Source organism: Amphiura filiformis, chromosome 20 (genome assembly GCF_039555335.1).
Source record: "Amphiura filiformis chromosome 20, Afil_fr2py, whole genome shotgun sequence".
In the NCBI taxonomy this organism is placed as follows: domain Eukaryota; kingdom Metazoa; phylum Echinodermata; class Ophiuroidea; order Amphilepidida; family Amphiuridae; genus Amphiura; species Amphiura filiformis.
The window spans coordinates 14,817,702-14,836,647 of NC_092647.1; the positions used below are offsets into that span (position 1 = coordinate 14,817,702).

Here is an 18,946-nt window from a genome sequence, read left to right on the forward strand (position 1 = left end):
GCAAAAATCCAAAATGTTTATTTACTGAACAAACCTGATGAATCTATTCAACTAATCTATTGTCAATATATGTCAATTCATATACTGTGCATAAGCATATAGCAAATTTCAATGGCAAGATGAACATGACTGGATACAATACAGACCTATTAAATTAATTGCTACAACTGGGATGCCCAACCTCTTCAAATCCGTGTGCTGCTTTACTTGTCATGTTAGCAATATGCTCTAGTTCCAATGACCCTGTAACTCGATATTTTAATTTACCATGTCAGTATGTTAACCCCCTGAGCACTATCTGCCGATCTAACATTGCCTCTGATTGGTCAATTACATGATTCACTTCACTTCACTTTAATCACCAATCAGAATGGAGCTTTGCAAATAATTCACATCATTTTTATTTTACATGGTGGAATTATTCTAACAATGTTGCTGATTGGTCCAATTGATAATGAAAACTTCTTTTTGGCCAATCGGCAGGTAGTTCTCATGGAGTTAAAGAACCTGAACTGAAGCCATGCATATGACCCATGCAATTGCAATGCTCTCTATAAATGGCTTGGTGTTATTCTTTTCCAAAATCTTGTAAAAATCAAAGTCTTCCTTTTCTTATTAAAGAGTATTACCATCTGCAACAAAACATCCCATGAACTTAAAGGCTGGACACCCCTGTAATACAACTATATTAGCAATTTCAGATCAGGGTAGGGTTAACTGTACACATTAAATTGCCAAAGTCATCATCAGGGCTTTAACTAAGAATTTCTCAAAAACATTTTGTGTTGTTTTTCATTTTAGTATTTTAATGGGATAGCTTTGTTGATTGGGTACCCATCTGCTGTTTTCTGTTGCCTTTATATTATGAATGATTTCAAAGAGAAATTATAATACACAAATGAGGCAGAGACGGACATATACAGAACAAGTGAGAAACACACGTCAACTTGTTTTGCTCTGTGTAGAATGCATGTCCAGAAAGACATTTTCACCCATACTTAGCTAAAGCCCTAATCAGCATTACTATAAACACTGGGTCTTAAATACAACAATCCCGTTTGGAAACAAAAAAAATCTACAGTACACGTGGCAAATAGAACCGTCTAAACATTGCACATGATAATTACATTCAAAATAAAACAGACAAGTACTGCGTATATACAGTAGAAGTGTGATTGTTTTTCAGCCAATCAGTTTCATAGAACTCGATCAACAACTCACCAAAAAATTACTCTTCTTTTATTAGATACCACATTTGGAGATGTGGTGCACTCAGATAGAGTTACAATGGGAGAATATGGCGAGTAGAGTGCAACTGAAAACTCCATGAGAAGCCCCCAGCTTAGGTGCCCCTAAACGAATAGAGTTAGATAGACACTTGGATTATTGGGAACTCCATGTGGCTCAAATTTGGCAAAGATACACTCATGTGTAAAATGGAGAGCATAGTGGGTAAAAAGGAGTCGCGATTGTAACAAGATCTGAAATTGGCAGAAAACGTAGCACTTCCACAACAACAAAGGAATGTAGTAATCTATAAACTACACCATACAATTTACTTCATAATTAAAATAACTCTAACCCTTTATACATTTTACATCAACCTTTTTCATTTTTCTATCGCATCATTCAACTTTTTTTTTGCAAAAGTAACAATACAAACATAAGAAATAAGAATGGGTTTATTCAACCTTGTAAGGGTAGTTCAGACCTGCCAATCCCTGAAATTCGGAATGAGGGACGCAATTGCTCCCGACTTTCGGAAGGTGCATGCACATTAATGTGTTTCATTAACCATTTAACTGCTACACATGCTGTCCGCAAAATGCGGGACAGTTGGCAGGTCTAGTAGTTGTGCACGGTTTCTAACAAACCTCTTTTGGCACACTTTCAACACTATTATGTGTCCAAATTTGATTTGGAAAAGCAACAAACGAGGAGGGAACAATTTACAACATTCCCTTACTAATTGCCAACTATAATATGATGTTTTTGACATAGTTCGTCAGTATTTCTGAGCTAGCAATATAAAAACATAACATAACAATGTTATTCAGAATGTGGGCTGTTTACCCCCATGTACTTGTTTTGTTCCATATTATAGGCTTTCCTTTTCATAACAATGACCTTAAATACATTATGATATGTATTTTGTTTGGACTACACTATAAGACAGAACTATATACCATACTCTACACTGTCTTATCTAATCACATGCAATTCATAGCCTACAGTCAATGTACATAATTTACATTACTGTGCGTAATAAAGTACACATCATTTTGCTACAGCCATGATTGGTGGCGCCCAAATTTGGAGAGAGAAAAAAAGTGGTGTCATTGCATTAGAGTTCCTTCATTCTACCAATGAGTGATTCAGACTGCTAGTATACTAATTTATTATCCAGAATGATTACCTGAGATAAAAAATTAGTGTTTCTAGACATAGATATCCTGAAATTGTAAGTGTTTCTAGAACTTTGCTAACAACACTCCCTACACTTACAGTCTGAACCTCAATATGGCTTCATAAGTACTTCAATGAAAGTGTACATTCTCTAACATGCTGGAACTATAACCCGGCCTGTAAGAATTATTTAATAGTTCGGATATTTTTAAATGTGCAGTTGATTTGGCACTTTGTTAACATTTACAACAACAAAAGGTTTTGTATATCGAAAAAGCTATTATAATATGACTGACTGTATAAAGATTACATACACATAAGGCAGTTGATTATAGTGGACAAAATCCGTAATCTTACATAGTTTTAAAAAGACATTCATATCATCGTATACACAGCATTGTATAGCATGATCAGCCATTAGTCATAGATTCCTCTTTTGAATAGGAGCACCTGATAAAATGTGGATAAACCTATTAATTTTGACACATTCTTACATTACCCAGTGTTGGGTTGGTTGGTTACATATTTCTTAATTGTCAAGTTCTGCCATGGCATGATGTACTTTGGCCAAGAAGTCCTGTATATAAAGAACAAAAAAGATTATGATTAGTTATGGTAGCATGATTTACATAGTCAAACATAAAACATTGATGATCATATCAGGGAATCTTTGATTACAACTACCTATGTCAACGGTCTGTTATTTCAAATATAAATAAGGTTTGCTATGTCGCAGGTTTGCTATGTCAAATATAAATAAGGTTCGCTATGTCAACGGTCCGCTATGTCAAATATAAATAAGGTTCGCTATGTCAACGGTCCGCTATGTCAAATATAAATAAGGTTCGCTATGTCAACGGTCTGCTATGTCAAATATAAATAAGGTTCGCTATGTCAACGGTCCGCTATGTCAAATATGAAACAAGGTTCGCTATGTCGCAGGTTTGCTATGTCAAATATAAATAAGGTTCGCTATGTCAACGGTCCGCTATGTCAAATATAAATAAGGTTCGCTATGTCAACGGTCCGCTATGTCAAATATGAAACAAGGTTTGCTATATCGCAGGTTCGCTATGTCAAATATGAAACAAGGTTTGCTATATCGCAGGTTCGCTATGTTGAATATGAAATCAGGTTTGCTATATCGGAGGTTTGCTATGTCGAATATGAAATAAGGTTTGCTATGTTGCAGGTTACGCTATGTCGAATATGTTGGACAAGGTTTGAGATGCTGAATATTAATCAAGTTTGTGGTATCGAATCTAAACCTATTTCATATTTGACATAGCAGACCTTAATTAAAGCCATAATGAACGATTTCCATCAAATTTAAATTTTGTTATTCTTTACTGAAATACTATCAGTAATAAATGTCAGGAAAGGTTTTTGTCCATGTCAATCTGAAATAACAAGGGTAGTGAAAGAAACCCCACTGGCTATTTTGGCCGTTTTTAAACGTTAAAACACGGAATTTTATGGAAGACTCAATAAGGTGGTATTGGATGCATTTTCTGGAAACTAGAAAATGGTCTGAGCATGTTTTAAGCAGATTAATAGAGTAGGGCGAAGTACACTGACCAATATGCCTTTTGTTTGAAGCAAATCGGATATACGGTTTTCATAATATATCAATTTATATTTTCTTTGTATCTTATCGTTTTCATCAATAATCAATATAGTTAATGAGCTAAAATGCTCATTAATATGTAATTTTTGCCATTATTTTGCCAAAAATCAATGCATAAATTTTCAGGGAACTTTTATTTTGCTTACTTTTGCCTTGAAACTTAGTCAAAGTGTTTCTAATATGTTCTAAAGAAATATATAGTGAAGTCGCCCTCTAATTTGCATAATTAATGAGCTAATTTACATAAATGCTAATTAATCATGCAAATTAGGATGGCTTGCTAATTAAGTATGCATAAATTATCTGGAAGTCATCAGGAACACTTTGACCAAGTTTAAAGCCAATATTCTGTTAAATAAAAATGTTATGAACATTGTTTTTTATCAAAATATAAGTAAAAATTACATTGCACTTTCAAGTCATATTAGCTCATTAACTATATTGATTATTGATAAAAACAATACAATACAGAGAAATTTCAAATGTTTGTATTAGGAAAACCGTATGTCCGATTAGCTTCAAACAAATGGCATATTGATCAGTGTTCTCTGCCCTACTCAATTAATATATTTACAACATGAACAGAGCACTTTCAAAATGCCTCCAATATACCACCTTAATGGCTACACAAACACTACAATGTACCGTACTCATTCCATTAACTGCCCATGCCCCTATAAGTGCCCAGCCAGCGACTTTACTACACATAATCCTCTATCATTATGTACAGGATCCATGCATACAACTACTTGTGTATCAGACAAAGTCCTTTTTTACATAATGTAATTATGTAAACAATACAAAAAATAAACGCCCACCCAAAATGACTATGTTAAGGGCCCTGGGTGGTTAATGGAATGAATATGGTATGTCAAAATTGTTTTGTTGACCTAACAACACAACAAATTTGGCTGATTCCATTAAGGTGTAAGTTGGGACATGCATAAAACATTACATGCCAAAATATCAGGTTTAAAAAAACTAATTTCATATTATAAGATCAAACATTATGGCTTTAACAGTCTTAAATTTATAAACATATTTAAAGGAGTATTTCATGATTCTAGTATCTTCTTTTTATGACATTTTTCATTAGATATCCACGAAAAAAAGCTTATTCCCAAAATTTCAGTTGCTTCCGATTTTGTGTATTTTACAGCTCCATAGACAATGTGTTGTAATTTCATTCTGGTATACCAGAACGAAATTCAAATATCACGATATTTTTGCTAAATGAATTAATCTGCAAGAAATGTTTTGTACATAAGCATTATGTAGCCAGAAGGTCCCAGTGGTATAAAAATCTCAACTTTTTTTGAAAAAACTAGGTTGATGATGCTCTGGATCACGAAATGCCCTTTTAAAATGCCCGAGTTACTTTTTGTGATGTCTATAGTACTAATCATCACTGGTGCTCTATATTTACCTCAGCTTGTCCCCTATCTGGTACTTGTATCATCTTTCCTGCAGCAGGTTTGCCTTTGAAAAGACCCAGTCCTTTCTTCATTGATCCTCCTCGCTTACCGGCTTCCTTCTCCTGTAAACAATATTATATGAGTTTAATATAAACAATTATGAACAAGAAATCAAAATCAAAGATGACAAACTGGGAGCAACTTTAACAAGGCGGTTCTCGAACCACGAGTCTCGCCTGCTTTTGCAACCGCCTGCTTTCGCGATTACTTTGGATAGAAGTAAATGAACCTGCAACAACCCATGGTGAACCCGAAATGACCTTCCAAAAATTTGGCTCTAAATGTTGCCTGTACCCACAAAGTTTCATGCCAATACGACAGTTTTACTAATTTGACCTCAGATGACCCTGGTGATCCCGAAATGATCTCCCAAAAATTTGGCTTTAAATGTTGACTGTACCCACCAAGTTTCATGCCCATACGACAGTTTTTACTAATTTGACCTCAGATGACCCCTGGTGACCCCGAAATGATCTTCCAAAAATGTGGCTTGAAATGTTGACTGTACCCACCAAGTTTCATGCCCATACGACAGTTTTACTAATTTGACCTCGGATGACCCCTGGTGACCCCAAAATGATCTTCCAAAATTTGGCTTTAAATGTTGACTGTACCCACCAAGTTTCATGCCCATACGACAGTTATTACTAATTTGACCTCAGATGACCCCTGGTGACCCCGAAATGATCTTCCAAAAATTTCGCTTTAATTGTTGACTGTACACACCAAGTTTCATGCCCATACAACAGTTATTACTAATTTGACCTCTGGTGACCTCGAAATGACCTTCCAAAAATTTGGCTTTAAATGTTGACTGTACCCACCAAGGTTCATGCCCATACGACAGTTTTGACTAATTTGACCTCAGATGACCTCTGGTGACCTCGAAATGACCTTCCAAAAATTTGACTTTAAATGTTGACTGTACCCACCAAGTTTCATGCCCATACGACAGTTTTTACTAATTTGACCTCAGATGACCTCTGGTGACCTCGAAATGACCTTCCAAAAATTTGGCTTTAAATGTTGACTGTATCCACCAGGTTTCATACCCATACGAGAGTTTTTACTAATTTGACCTCAGATGACCTCTGATGACCTCAAAATGACCTTCCAAAAATTTGGCTTTAAATGTTGACTGTACCCACCAAGTTTCATGCCCATACGACAGTTTTACTAATTTGACCTCAGATGACCTCTGGTGACCTCGAAATGACCTTCCAAAATTTGGCTTTAAATGTTGACTGTATCCACCAGGTTTCATGCCCATACGACAGTTTTTACTAATTTGACCTAAGATGACCCCTGGATGACCTCAGTGACCTTGAACCACTAACCAATACAAACTGGTTCTGTCTCGGGTCAAGGTGCACCCACCCACCAAGTTTGAGGAATGTGCGACTCCTAGTCTCCGAGAAAATAGGCGGAAGGCAAACTTTAACCAAAACTTTAACCAAATTTGTCACATACACACACACACACACACGCACGCACACACATACATACACACATACGGAAAAGTGATCATATAGTCTCCTGCCTTATCAGGCGAGACAAAAACTGATCTACTTTTAAGTGAAATTTGAGCATTTTTAATCATCAGCACCTGTATCCCCCTATAGGGTCATGGTAGGTGCAAAACACGGCTTGGGAACAAGCCACTTTGAATTTTGCACAACCAAATTATGTAAAATTGGGTGGTTCCATACATCTACACAAAAATGTGGCATTGAAGTTGAAATCTTTGAATACTGTCTGGTCTATTTTTGAATTTTGTTAATGTAGTCCCTCCAAAAATATAATAATTCAAGCAGCTGTATGAAAGGTTTTTGCTTGAGCCCCCAAAACATCACTTTCCCGGGCTTGCATTGTTTATTTCCGATCCTCGCATATATTAATTGTGACTCGATCGCATTGCCTTGCGCCCTTTTAGGGTGAAGCATATAAACTGCCTCCTTCTTCATTATTTAATATTATAATTGGCCACTTAGATACAGTGAGAGAGTTATCATGGGGACTTAAGATGAGATTGCTGGAGTACCAATCCAGCAACCGGGCTTCAATCCCTGCTGAGTCCTGATTTTTTTCTCTCTTAAAATTTTCATATGTTAGTTTGCTCGAGCCCCAAACATGTCATTTAAATCATAATTTCTCAGGTTTGCATCGTTTATTTCCGATCTTCGCATATATTTATTGTCATTTGTCATTGTCTTACGCCCTGCTAGGGTGAAGCATATAGGCCGCCTCATTCTTCAATATCATATTTGGCCGCTGACTCTTATTGGAGCTTGTTTGACATCCGTTCCCATTAAGACTCACCTTGAGCATAATTTGTATTCCTCTGTCAGTAAGCTTTGGCGGTTCTTTCAGGTCTACAAAGGGGTACTGAAACTCTACGGTCCAAGAACCCATCAAGTCACCTTTGGTAGCTAACATCAGTCTCCTGTGTGGAAGCAAAAAACATAGTGCTTAGGAACAACACAAGAGATGTAGCCACAGGTGTAGCTTACCACCCACCTGTACACCAGGCAGATAAAAGTGCCAGCCCTTTCTGATGGGAATTATTTTGCACCATTTTCCTCATGAGTAGTCAATATTTATATAATATCACACTGGTCAAGTTTTAATGTCCGGCCACTGACTTTTGCTAATTACAAGACTGTCTGGCTGGTAATTAGTATCACAAAATACTTATTTCGCTATGCGCCCAACAAACTTGATTCATAGTGTGTGGTTGTTTGTGTTTTGTATGTAACATGTTGTGCCAAAAGCACATACTAAGCGGCGTAAGCGCTGCATGCGCAAGATGCATATTATCGTTGGATTTTATGCTCTTGCTAATAATTGCTGTAGGTGCATTATCTGGCCTCCATGAGCACCAAACCAAGATAACATTACGCATGGTGTAATTTGGAGTCTGTAATCTTTAAGTATAACATCTTTGAACTTACTTTGTAGTTACAACCAGGGCATGTTTCTTGTCCGTAGTGAGCACCACGTGTGCGACATAGTCTTCATTGGCAGCATATTTGCCTTTTTCTACTTGATGTAGCAGAGCTAGACCGGCAGCATCATCTCTCTTGTATGGTCTCACTATGCCATCTGGATACAGCACGCGGGGATTCCTCAACTTGCCCACTTCATCACCAACATCGGTCACTCTGAAATCAAAGGTTTTCATTAGCATTATTGGTTAATATTGTATATATTTTTTAAAGATGTGTTGTAACATTCGGTTGCACCAATTTCATTTTCGTATATTAGCCAATATTAGTTTGTATGGATTTTTGTTTCTGTAGTCTGCTACACTAAAATTGCCATCAAACAACAGAATTTACCTTCTACTTTCAGAAGAGAAATGCCTAGGCTTATGTTTGGGCTCTTCAATGGACTTTTCAGTATCTGAGAGGATAAATATTAAAACTAGGGTGGAAAACATCACTAAAAAGCTTACCTCCGAATACCTTCTAATGTTCCACTGGCAAAATCAACAACTCCTGCTGTTGGCTTAGCGACGACTCCAATCAGACCTCGACCGACGCCTTTGAAGAATCCCTTAGCACCTTCCTTCTTGGCCCCTTGGAAGGGATTTGTCACAATGCCACTGGCGCCTTCTACAAAGCCCTGTAAATCAATAACAAAATAATGCAAAATGTTACCGAAGTGGACCCATTCAGCATTCATGTACTATTCATTCATAATGCCTATGGCAGAATTGATGTCAATAGTCATCCATTCCACCTGACACAACCAGAGAGGAATGAGTGATTAGAATAGAGGCCCAGCATGCTTTAATCGATTGGCTCCAAACAAATGTTGTCATCAACCTATTTGATGTGAGATGAACTGTCGCGGTAGATTACAATCATGCTTTTGTTGAATGGATTTTAGTAGTCCGCCATATTTACGGTATAATATGTCATATGCACAACTTCTATTATGATGCTTTATCTCTTTTCCTCCCAGTCCCAAAGTGATTGAAACATGGGTACCTTGGTGCAGACTTCAAACAATGAAATATTGGCCGGCCACGGTAGACCTTCTTGGCAAGGTGTGGCTGTGCGCATACCTGGCACCCGAGGGATCCCTGGTTCAAAACCACACCCAAGAAAAAAGTTTTCTCTTATTCTTCTTTCTTCCCCCTTGCCAAAATAGGCCTACCTGGGACATTAGGGCTAACAATTTATACAGTGATATTTTGCCTGACACACACATACCATAACAAGACCTTTTCCACCTCTAGCCAGACCTTCTTGGAATGTTGCTGGTCTTTGATTGATTGCTTGTTGTCTCTTGCGTTTGTACTCTTCATCCATGGTCAATGCTGCCAGACCTTTACCAAGTGTTCCTGTGATACGAGACACGGCTCCTGCTGCTCCACCTGATTGATCATCACAAAGAAAATAAGATACGTCGGTTTAAAGCATAATATGCATAAAAATTCCTCTCAATTGTTCTTGTAATTCCTAGAAAATTAATATGTGTCTTAGGTTTGAAAAGTGAATAGATTCAATTAGCCATGACATAATTATGTTTTGTTTGTTAAACCCATGAAGTACAAGTTTATTAAAAAACTCTATATTAAGAAAGAATTTTTATTCGTGTATTGAGCCAGGGGTGTAGCAAATATTTATTTTGGGGGCCAATTTTGAAAAAGTCGACTCTTTTCCCCACAAGTGCACCTTTTCCCAAAAAATTGAACTTTTTTGACTAAAAAAGCATAACCCTAACCCGCCTGAATACTACAAAATACTACTTGATATATAAGCGCTGTTCGTGCATGCATCCCACGTGGTGTGATGACGCAATCGCCCTAAGTGATATATAGGCACGGTTTCGCTGGCCAGCGAAGCCCAAGACTTGTGGCAAAGTGTCGCCGACCGAGTGCTTGGCATGCGAGGGGTCTCGGGTTCGAATCCCAGCCAGAGCAAACAACTTCTTTCCTTCTTTTCTCTCTTTATTCTTTCCTTCTTTCCCTTTCCGTCGTCGAAAAGCCCTTAGGGGGTTATAAAGAATCTAATTTCTTTGATTGCTACACTCGCAAATGGGCAAGGTTTGGAACTATTTTGACTGAAAAACACAAAGAAAAACCTCTTTTTTTAACCCCCAATGCTCGCAAAGTGGACCTGTTTGGCATTTGGGAATTCGAAAGGGATAATTTAATACCTACTAAGAGAGAGAAAATTGCTATTCACCCACTTTACAGATCATCTTACATTGAGTGACAAATCGCACACTAAATCACTGTTTTTTTAGCATAAGAATTTCCATCTCGAGAGTACATACCAACAGCATGTCCAAAGAGACTCCTCATTCCCAAGGCTATACCTTCTGCAAATTCTTCTGGTCCTTGCACAATACCCTGTCACAAATGTAAGCGATAATTAGTTTACAGCAATTCTGGATCATAATGGTTAAAGTATGCAATATCTATACATATTGATAATTTGTTGTTGTGTGACATCATTTTCGGCCATCTTGTGGATAAATCAATTTAATAACCTTCAGGTTTAAAAGAAATCATGTGATAACCCAGAGACGAGCACCCGGATTTGCACCCATGACAATAAAGGGAAATGAAACCATATTGATTTACCAGCTTTTACCCACAAGATGGCAAACAGCTGAAAGCCTCAACTGATGTTTTCAGCAAATCCCATAATTCCTTGAGGTCATACCTGAGATGTCGTCATTTGATGTCACGCCGATGTGCATATTGTTTAGAGAACATCATTACTGAGCATTGCAAGTCGATGTGACATCAAATGAAGACATCTCATGTCTTACCGCAAGGAATTATGAGACTGACCAAAAATGTCAATTGAGATTCAACCAAAAACTAGAAACACCTTGCTAATTTCTGGTAAAACCTTAGATTAATAAATACACAGATTGGAATTTTCCATGCCTGTGCCCTCTAAGCGTACTCGAATTCAGCTGACACCGGTACAGCGTTCAGACCTTGCAACATCGCTCATCTTACGCGTGAAGTTTCTTCTGTGTACGCTCGCGCTGTTTGCGCTATTTTTGAGTTTGCTCACATGGTACTTGACTTAGCATCGATCCCCATAAACAACATGCCATGTTTCCGCGGAATGGGTAAAACAAAGTCATAACTCACTTGGTATGGTTCATAGAAGAAATCTTTGACACCTGTGGACACTCCCCTGACGAATCCAAACGGGTTGCCAATGACATCAAGACCCAAGACGAGTACATAGAGCTGCTTGATGCCTTGATTGGTGTAGTGCTTAGCTATCTCCATCACCAACTGGGGCTGATTGTAGAACTGAGCTTTACGTTCAAAGTACCCAAGTCTGAAATGAACAAGTACAATACACCACTGATAGGATAAGAATTTAACATTGGATTGGCCCATCAGAACAATATTTCGTTTATGAGTGAATGTGGAAGTCGTGCATTTGTTTTTTGTGAGCAAACAAGTCCAAAATTTGGGTTTATCCTTTGTGTAAGACAGCACAAAATAATAATAGGATTAGGGTTAGGATTTAGGGTTAGGCTTAGGTTTTGTGCTTTCTTACACAAACGATATACCCAAATTTGCCCAATCTATAGTTGGATAATAGTCTATGATGTTATCCACCCAATAAAGCCTCATAGACTGCTGCCCTCATTCGTCAATGTTCTGGGTTGATGACTGACAAACTTATGTATTTATAAAGTATCAGGCTTTTTCCCAAAATCTGGGGAACAGAGACAGTACAGTTGTGTCCAAACAGATCTGTTGACCGTATTTGTTTTTAAACACATATTTTTAGTGCATGGTCTTGTCACAACAATTCAAAAAGACACACACACTGATAGGCATTCACGCTATGATGCACAACCAAAGTCTCGCAAAAACATTTTCATGACACTATACAAACAGAAAGTTTTTCAGTTGTCACCATAAGCATAAAACAGATGCCAGTGGCTTGCCAAAAAAAATTCTGAAAATAATGCGGACAATTGCTTGCCATAGGGTGCATTGCGAAGCGCCTCACGACTGGGGGTCCCTTTGAGACAAAAATTGTAATTTTTTTGTGGTTTTAAATCAACCATAAATTATTGCAGCACTTAGCTCTAGGTTCAGGGACTCTCCAAATCCGGAAATGTTTTTAAAATGATTAACAAATTCAGAAATTTTTGCAAACATATTAAAATTTGTTTTTTGTACGTTTTTTGTAATCTAGACGCTCCATTCTATAAAAAAAAAATTTCATTGTTTTTATATGGTCTTATTTTTTGCATTAATGGATAAGTCCAAAAGACTAAAAATGACTTTTTTTAGCCAAAAAGACATACTTTTTGCCAATATTTGGTCAATAATTCAAAAAATAAGTCTAGTCTAAAACTTACTTGAAGAGCACATCATCTACATTAGTAAGCGTGACACCCACACTCTGTAAAAAGAACCTGAGTGTGTTTTGTCCAGCGCTGGCTTTCTTAGCTACTTGAGTCTCCGCTCCATCGGCTTCTGATTCGTCCCCAATGTCTGACAAGGAGAAGCTGACATGGATCTGAAATGCAACATGAAAAAAGGTCATGTCTTCCATAGGGTGTGTTTGGATTTCAAATGAAATAGCACATTTTTAGCATCACAATACGATTAAAGTGTTTCCACCGACTTCACTCAGTAAAATTCTCTAACTATTAAATCATAATCATCATACCTGAATCCAACCAGCCCTCATACTCATTGAGCTGTCCTGGCATCCCACTTTTGTGAACAAAAACTTGGATTCCTTCTTTGGTTTTTCTTAAGAAAGTCAGTTTTTGATAAACTCTCAATATCACTTCCATGACTTTTCCATGACCTTTGACTGTTTTCTGGAATTCCCAAAAAAGACCAAAAATGTTCCCAGCTTTAAAATTCTGTAACTTTTCTAGACTCCATGGAACCATGAAATCTGTATGTCAGATTGTACATACCTTTAGTGGGGACAGGTGGAATTCATCGTAGTAATTGACAGCCTCCCTGGCCAGTGCTGCCTTGATAGATTCTGCTTCTTTCAGTGGTATTGTCACTACAGCTAAATCCAAATCCATATACTCCCTCTGCAAATGCAAATTAAACACACAATACTTAATGTACTTGGGTATTTTTTTTCTTTTACGCACTCAGTACAACAATGATACATATCCAATACTAAATGTTCCAAAATATGCACACATTCCACTGAACACTTTATATCACTTTAAAGTCCATTGAGATACAAGGGTACAAGGGACAAATTAATTATAAGGAAAATTACAGTGGCTAGGATAAACAAAAGTCATTTTAAATTTATATCATACTTCTATCAACAAGTGAATATTGGTCTTAGACAAGCCTAAAAGAAGATACAAGTCGTTGGTTTTTAAATAAAATTTGTGGTATTGTCCTCTCCTAACGTACTCCCCTGTTGGAGACATTTTTTGTACACCATGCAATATTTTGAGTAAGGTACATCATCAAATATCCTAATGTAGCCAAACCCTTAATAGTAACAATATCTCTCAATTATAACTTAATTCTTCTGTAGGTCAAAGCCATAATTTGGCTATCAACCTAATCAATAAACAAATTAATTAACAAATTTTGGATTTATACAGTGCCTTTTTCCAGATTTTGGAGGATTCAAAGCACTGTAATTAGCACCTCTCCTCTACTAAGTGTCCCCTATGTAATTTGTCAAGGGACAACCTTTGAAGTGCCATCTTTTCAGTGCATCTGTACAACTAAATTCTGTCAAATGTCTAAATAAAATTACCATCTAAACCTTCCAGTTTCAGAATTATGATGATTGTTTTATTTCAGTTACACTGTATTTTTATTATTTGTGTGTAAATTACCAATTTGGACTTTCATATTATCCTTTTTAATAAACGCTCCCCTAAAGTGATTAACTTAAGCTTCCGGGGCATAAATTATGTATAATACGGTAATTCAAACATTTCCCCTCTTTGAAGCTTACCTCTTTTCCTTCTAGACTCTGATCTGATGCAAATACTTGCATGAGATTATTGAGGAATCCTATGTCAACTTTGGCATGCATCTCTTGTACTAGCAGCCTCATATATTTCACCTTAATCACACTGCTGTAATCTGAGAAGCTCATCATCAAGCAGAATTCTATCACTGGCTTGGCAGCTGACAACAAAAAAGGGCAGAGAAAAAAAACAGGTTCAACAGAATATGAGCTGAATAAGCAGATTATCGGCCAACACCAAGTAAACTATGGCTTTCACTTAGCAAGTTAAGTACAGACTCAAAAACTTGTTTGTATTTATCAATATGCATAAAACTTAGCTAATAGAATTATTGGTTTGAGACCCAGCCGTGTATCTATTGCTTGATATAACACGGTAGATACCATTATTTCAAGTGGAACAAGGAAGTGGAAACCAGTGTTGTTCCACAAGGAAAAAAAGGTATCTACCTTATTATCAGGTAACAGATACGCGACTGGGTCTCAAAACGATTCTTTTATTGACATTCTTATCAACAGATCAACCTTAAAATATGTTTGGATGTAATTCATATCCACTTTTGTGACCATTTTTATCAAGTTCATTCCTGTGCATGAAGCTGATGAATCCAGTCACTCCACCGAGTCCACAATCACATGCGAGAAAGCAAAATACTGCACTGGCATGTGATCATTGCTGCATGACGCATGTATTCTTATGTATAGTCATCAGAATGGCAAGATTATTATTGTTTTTTAAAAATTACAGATCTTAGCAAGATTTACACACACTATTATTATTTACCCCTATACTTTTGGTAGTACTGATAATCTAACTCAATAAAGGAGGCTACACCAAGATAAATGAGACTTACCACTTTCAGCTGCCACACTCTTAGGCAGAGGCACAGGTGCCAATATGGTAGGGAACACAGGTGCAGGCATCTGGTTGTCAATCTGTAGCCTATTCACCTTGGTGTGGAATTGCAACTGATGGGGAGACTTTCTCATCTGTGCCCATATGCCTGGGTGATATGTACGACGTAGGCCTCTATGCTTGGGTTTCAACATACTCATGTTGGCAAAATCAACCTAAAGAAAAACAGAAATAGAAAATGGACTGAAACATTTTCCTAGTTGTCTTAAATCTTGAAGCCCCCCCCCCCCCAATTCAAACAATACATGTTGTGTCAAGAACACTTTGCAATGTATAGATGAGTTGACTTCTGATGTCAATGCCTGGCAGTATGCGCACGCATCATCACAATTTCCATTGTTTTTTGCCTGGCAGTATGCGTGTGTATCATATTTTGTTCAGGGCCTGTGTTTTTAAAACTCCCGCCACATCACAATCAGGCTATTGAACAGTGTAGTGGTTGAATGGGGTTCAGAAAAGCATATCGATATACCGGTCCCTTGCCTTTGTTGATAAACATTGAGGTCAACTCATCTATAGTCAACTCATACAACACAGTATGCAACTGAACCCAAATCCAGGGCTGGGCATTTATGTTTTATGCAGTCACTTGGATGGATACTGCATATGTTAACAGCTATTAACTCATAATTGGCACTTGCCCAAGGGGCATTTACCAACCATCTAACACAAACTCAGTATTTCTGGTTATAATCTTTTTTCAAAATTGTTTTTGTTCAAAATCATGACACATTTTGTATAAAATCAGAGTATTCTGGTAAAATGTGCTAATCCATTTCAAGTCCACACTCCCTCTGTGGAAGACGTTTGAAATATCTTCCACAGGAGGAGTATGAATTTCAAATGGAATTAGCACATTAACCAACTCTATTTGGAACTCATCCTTCCTGGGTGGAAAATTCAAGTTCAATCTTTTGTACAGGGTGTATAAAATTCAAATTGCCTAATATGTTTATTCCATTTGAAATTCATGCTCCCTCATGGAAGATATTTCTAACCTCTTCCATATGGGGAGTGCGAACTCTAATTGGATTAGCCCAATGTGAGCATCCCTTGGGAGTATTACAGAAATCCTCAATAAATCTTTGTTGATGGGGTCTTGGGTTTGCCTACTACTTTCTACCCATCCATATAGTAGATAAAAATCCAATTTTCACCTCCTTCATGCCAATATTACCATTCACTAACAATTACTAGGTAAGGACTAGCTCTTCTTAAGACTGGAAACAAGAAACCCTTCTTAAACCTGGAAATAAGAAGCACTTCCTACAACTAGATTTTAAGTTTCATTGGATCTTGAAACCAACTCATCATTATCATATGCTTACCTCCATATTGTCGACTTTGTGTATCTTTGGCGGTGCATCTTTGTTTATTTGGCTTTCTTTCTGTGCTTTCTGCCAAGCTTCTTCCAATGAATGCACCTCTCGTCCACTCAAATCCTTCCACCTCTTGCGTACTTTGTTCTGCCAGATGATGCCAGAGCTGAATAGGGTATGGCACAATTACAAAATGTAATGCAGCTTGTTGCACAATATTGAAATTTTCAAAAATAATTTTTATACCAGCACAATGTATAATTTCAAAAGGGTACCCAAATTTGCCTTTATGATAATTAGATCATGCAAGGAGAGGTTCCAACATTTGTATTTGACCCTGGGAGTGTTCAGAAATACTATGGTGGGGAGGGGGGGTCTGGAAAATATATTTTAAAAAAAATATAACCACCCTCTCCATGAACCCAAAACTTTTTAGACCCCCCTCTTAATTGACCTAAAACTTTTTGACCCCCTCTCATGTTAAGTACAAAACTATATAATGTACCACTCTACATCAAAGGAAACACATTAATGAACTTCTGTTCATGTACAATGAAGTTGTACCCATGTCATCGATATAAAAGATGTGGAAATATTTTGTCATTTTGTAAGGTAGCTCATATTGTTTATACAACCCAGTATAATAAAACATCCATTTATGATTGGAAAAATACAGGGACAATAATCTATACTACATGAAACATTTAGAGAATAAACGATAGTAATTTTTATTTTGACTATCCTCTACCGTGTGATAGACGACAGGCAGGTCCAATATTTTGAGTAGTGGATACCAGCTGTACTACGATAAAAATATTGGACCATCTGCCTGTCGTCTATCATAGGTAGAGGATAGTCAATATAAAAACTTCCTATCGTTTATTCTCATTCTTAGTCAGTTAAATATTATTTTAATAACTGTTAACTATTTTTTAAAGCAAAAATTAAGTTACCGTCCATAAAACTCCCTTTTTCTAAAATGAACGAAACTTGTTTACAACTTCACATCTTTTGTTGCGGCGTGCTGCTAGCGCGTGCAGTACTCCGCACTGCGTCTACACATACAGCGCGATACATACGCGCACCTCTATGAGCGTGTTACGCGTTACCAACACTCATGATGACGTGGGGTCGTCTACAGCCAGATAGACGACACCCAAAATCATGCAATTGTCCAATCAGATTATGTGTCTACTAATAGACCACTCCCACTGACTAAGAATATTGTAATAACAATTTAGCATAATTCTAAATGGTCTCTATACTTATTCACCCACCTTCTGATTCCAATATAAGCCACTTCTGATCTGTTGATGTTGTTGACTAACGATAGACCTAACCCTGGTAATGATAAGATGATTTCTTGATCAGGTTGCTCCAGCTCAGATGCCTGTAAGTATCACAAATACATAGAAGAAAAATTATACACTATATGTCCTTCCAACTAATTAAGTTTCCATATTTCTTATATCTTAAGAACCACTGAACCAATACCAGGGTTCTTTGTACTCATTTGAATGCATTTTTCATGCTGATTCCAAATATGGTCACAAAAATTTACAATTCTGAAATTTTTGAATTAAAAAAAATTGAAACTTGTCGTCTGCCGTTGACACCCACATGGAGAGAGTTAATAATCCTACCTGCTGTGCTTTAGTAGCTGTAGCTAAGTCTTGTGTAAACAGAAGCTTCCTCTGCGTACCATCTAAGAAAGACACCCAGTATATAATATCATTGTTCTTCAACTTCACCTCACCAATACCATCCTGAAAGAATATATGAATAAGACAAATGAAGCTTATTGTGCCGTCATCATGAGAGATCCGTTAGATGTTATGGTTAGTATTAGGGTAAGGGTTACAATTAAGGTTATCAACTATTTTAAACTGTTGCGATGTGGTAGTTCACAGCATTTTGCGAACAGTAGTAAGTTTTCGCAAAAATTGCATTGATCATTTCATAGCGAGTGTGTAGAAGAATTCAAATATCACAGATATACTTCTGTAGGTCCTGTGGTTCTCGAGTTATATTGTAAAGAGGGCTGAAACAACACCACTTTTGCAAAACGTAAATAACTCATTAACAAAAATAAATCAAGCAAGTTTTCAAAGAAATGATTTGCAGAATGATATTTTGCAAAACATCAAAATGTTATTTTTCAATAATATATTGATTAAGATAATGAAAATCAATTTTTTTTGATGCTTCGACCAACAATACCGCGTCTACCC

At 37.0% G+C, this 18,946-nt stretch overlaps 1 protein-coding gene across 1 annotated transcript in view; it reads right to left on the reverse strand.

The window, feature by feature from the left end:
* Window positions 1–2,847: 2,847 nt before the first annotated feature.
* Window positions 2,848–18,946, reverse strand: part of LOC140141806 (intermembrane lipid transfer protein VPS13A-like) — a 172,320-nt gene continuing 156,221 nt past the window's right edge. Inside the window, exons 57-71 of the mRNA XM_072163669.1 lie at window positions 18,359–18,481; window positions 17,993–18,105; window positions 16,725–16,881; window positions 15,335–15,551; window positions 14,466–14,641; window positions 13,441–13,566; window positions 12,868–13,028; window positions 11,630–11,825; window positions 10,795–10,870; window positions 9,726–9,889; window positions 8,963–9,132; window positions 8,460–8,669; window positions 7,828–7,951; window positions 5,460–5,570; window positions 2,848–2,983 (exon numbers count right to left, since the gene is read on the reverse strand). Of these exons, the coding sequence (XP_072019770.1) occupies window positions 2,936–2,983; window positions 5,460–5,570; window positions 7,828–7,951; window positions 8,460–8,669; window positions 8,963–9,132; window positions 9,726–9,889; window positions 10,795–10,870; window positions 11,630–11,825; window positions 12,868–13,028; window positions 13,441–13,566; window positions 14,466–14,641; window positions 15,335–15,551; window positions 16,725–16,881; window positions 17,993–18,105; window positions 18,359–18,481 (2,172 nt within the window). The 3' untranslated portion in view covers window positions 2,848–2,935. The remainder of the gene's footprint in view (window positions 2,984–5,459; window positions 5,571–7,827; window positions 7,952–8,459; window positions 8,670–8,962; window positions 9,133–9,725; window positions 9,890–10,794; window positions 10,871–11,629; window positions 11,826–12,867; window positions 13,029–13,440; window positions 13,567–14,465; window positions 14,642–15,334; window positions 15,552–16,724; window positions 16,882–17,992; window positions 18,106–18,358; window positions 18,482–18,946) is intronic.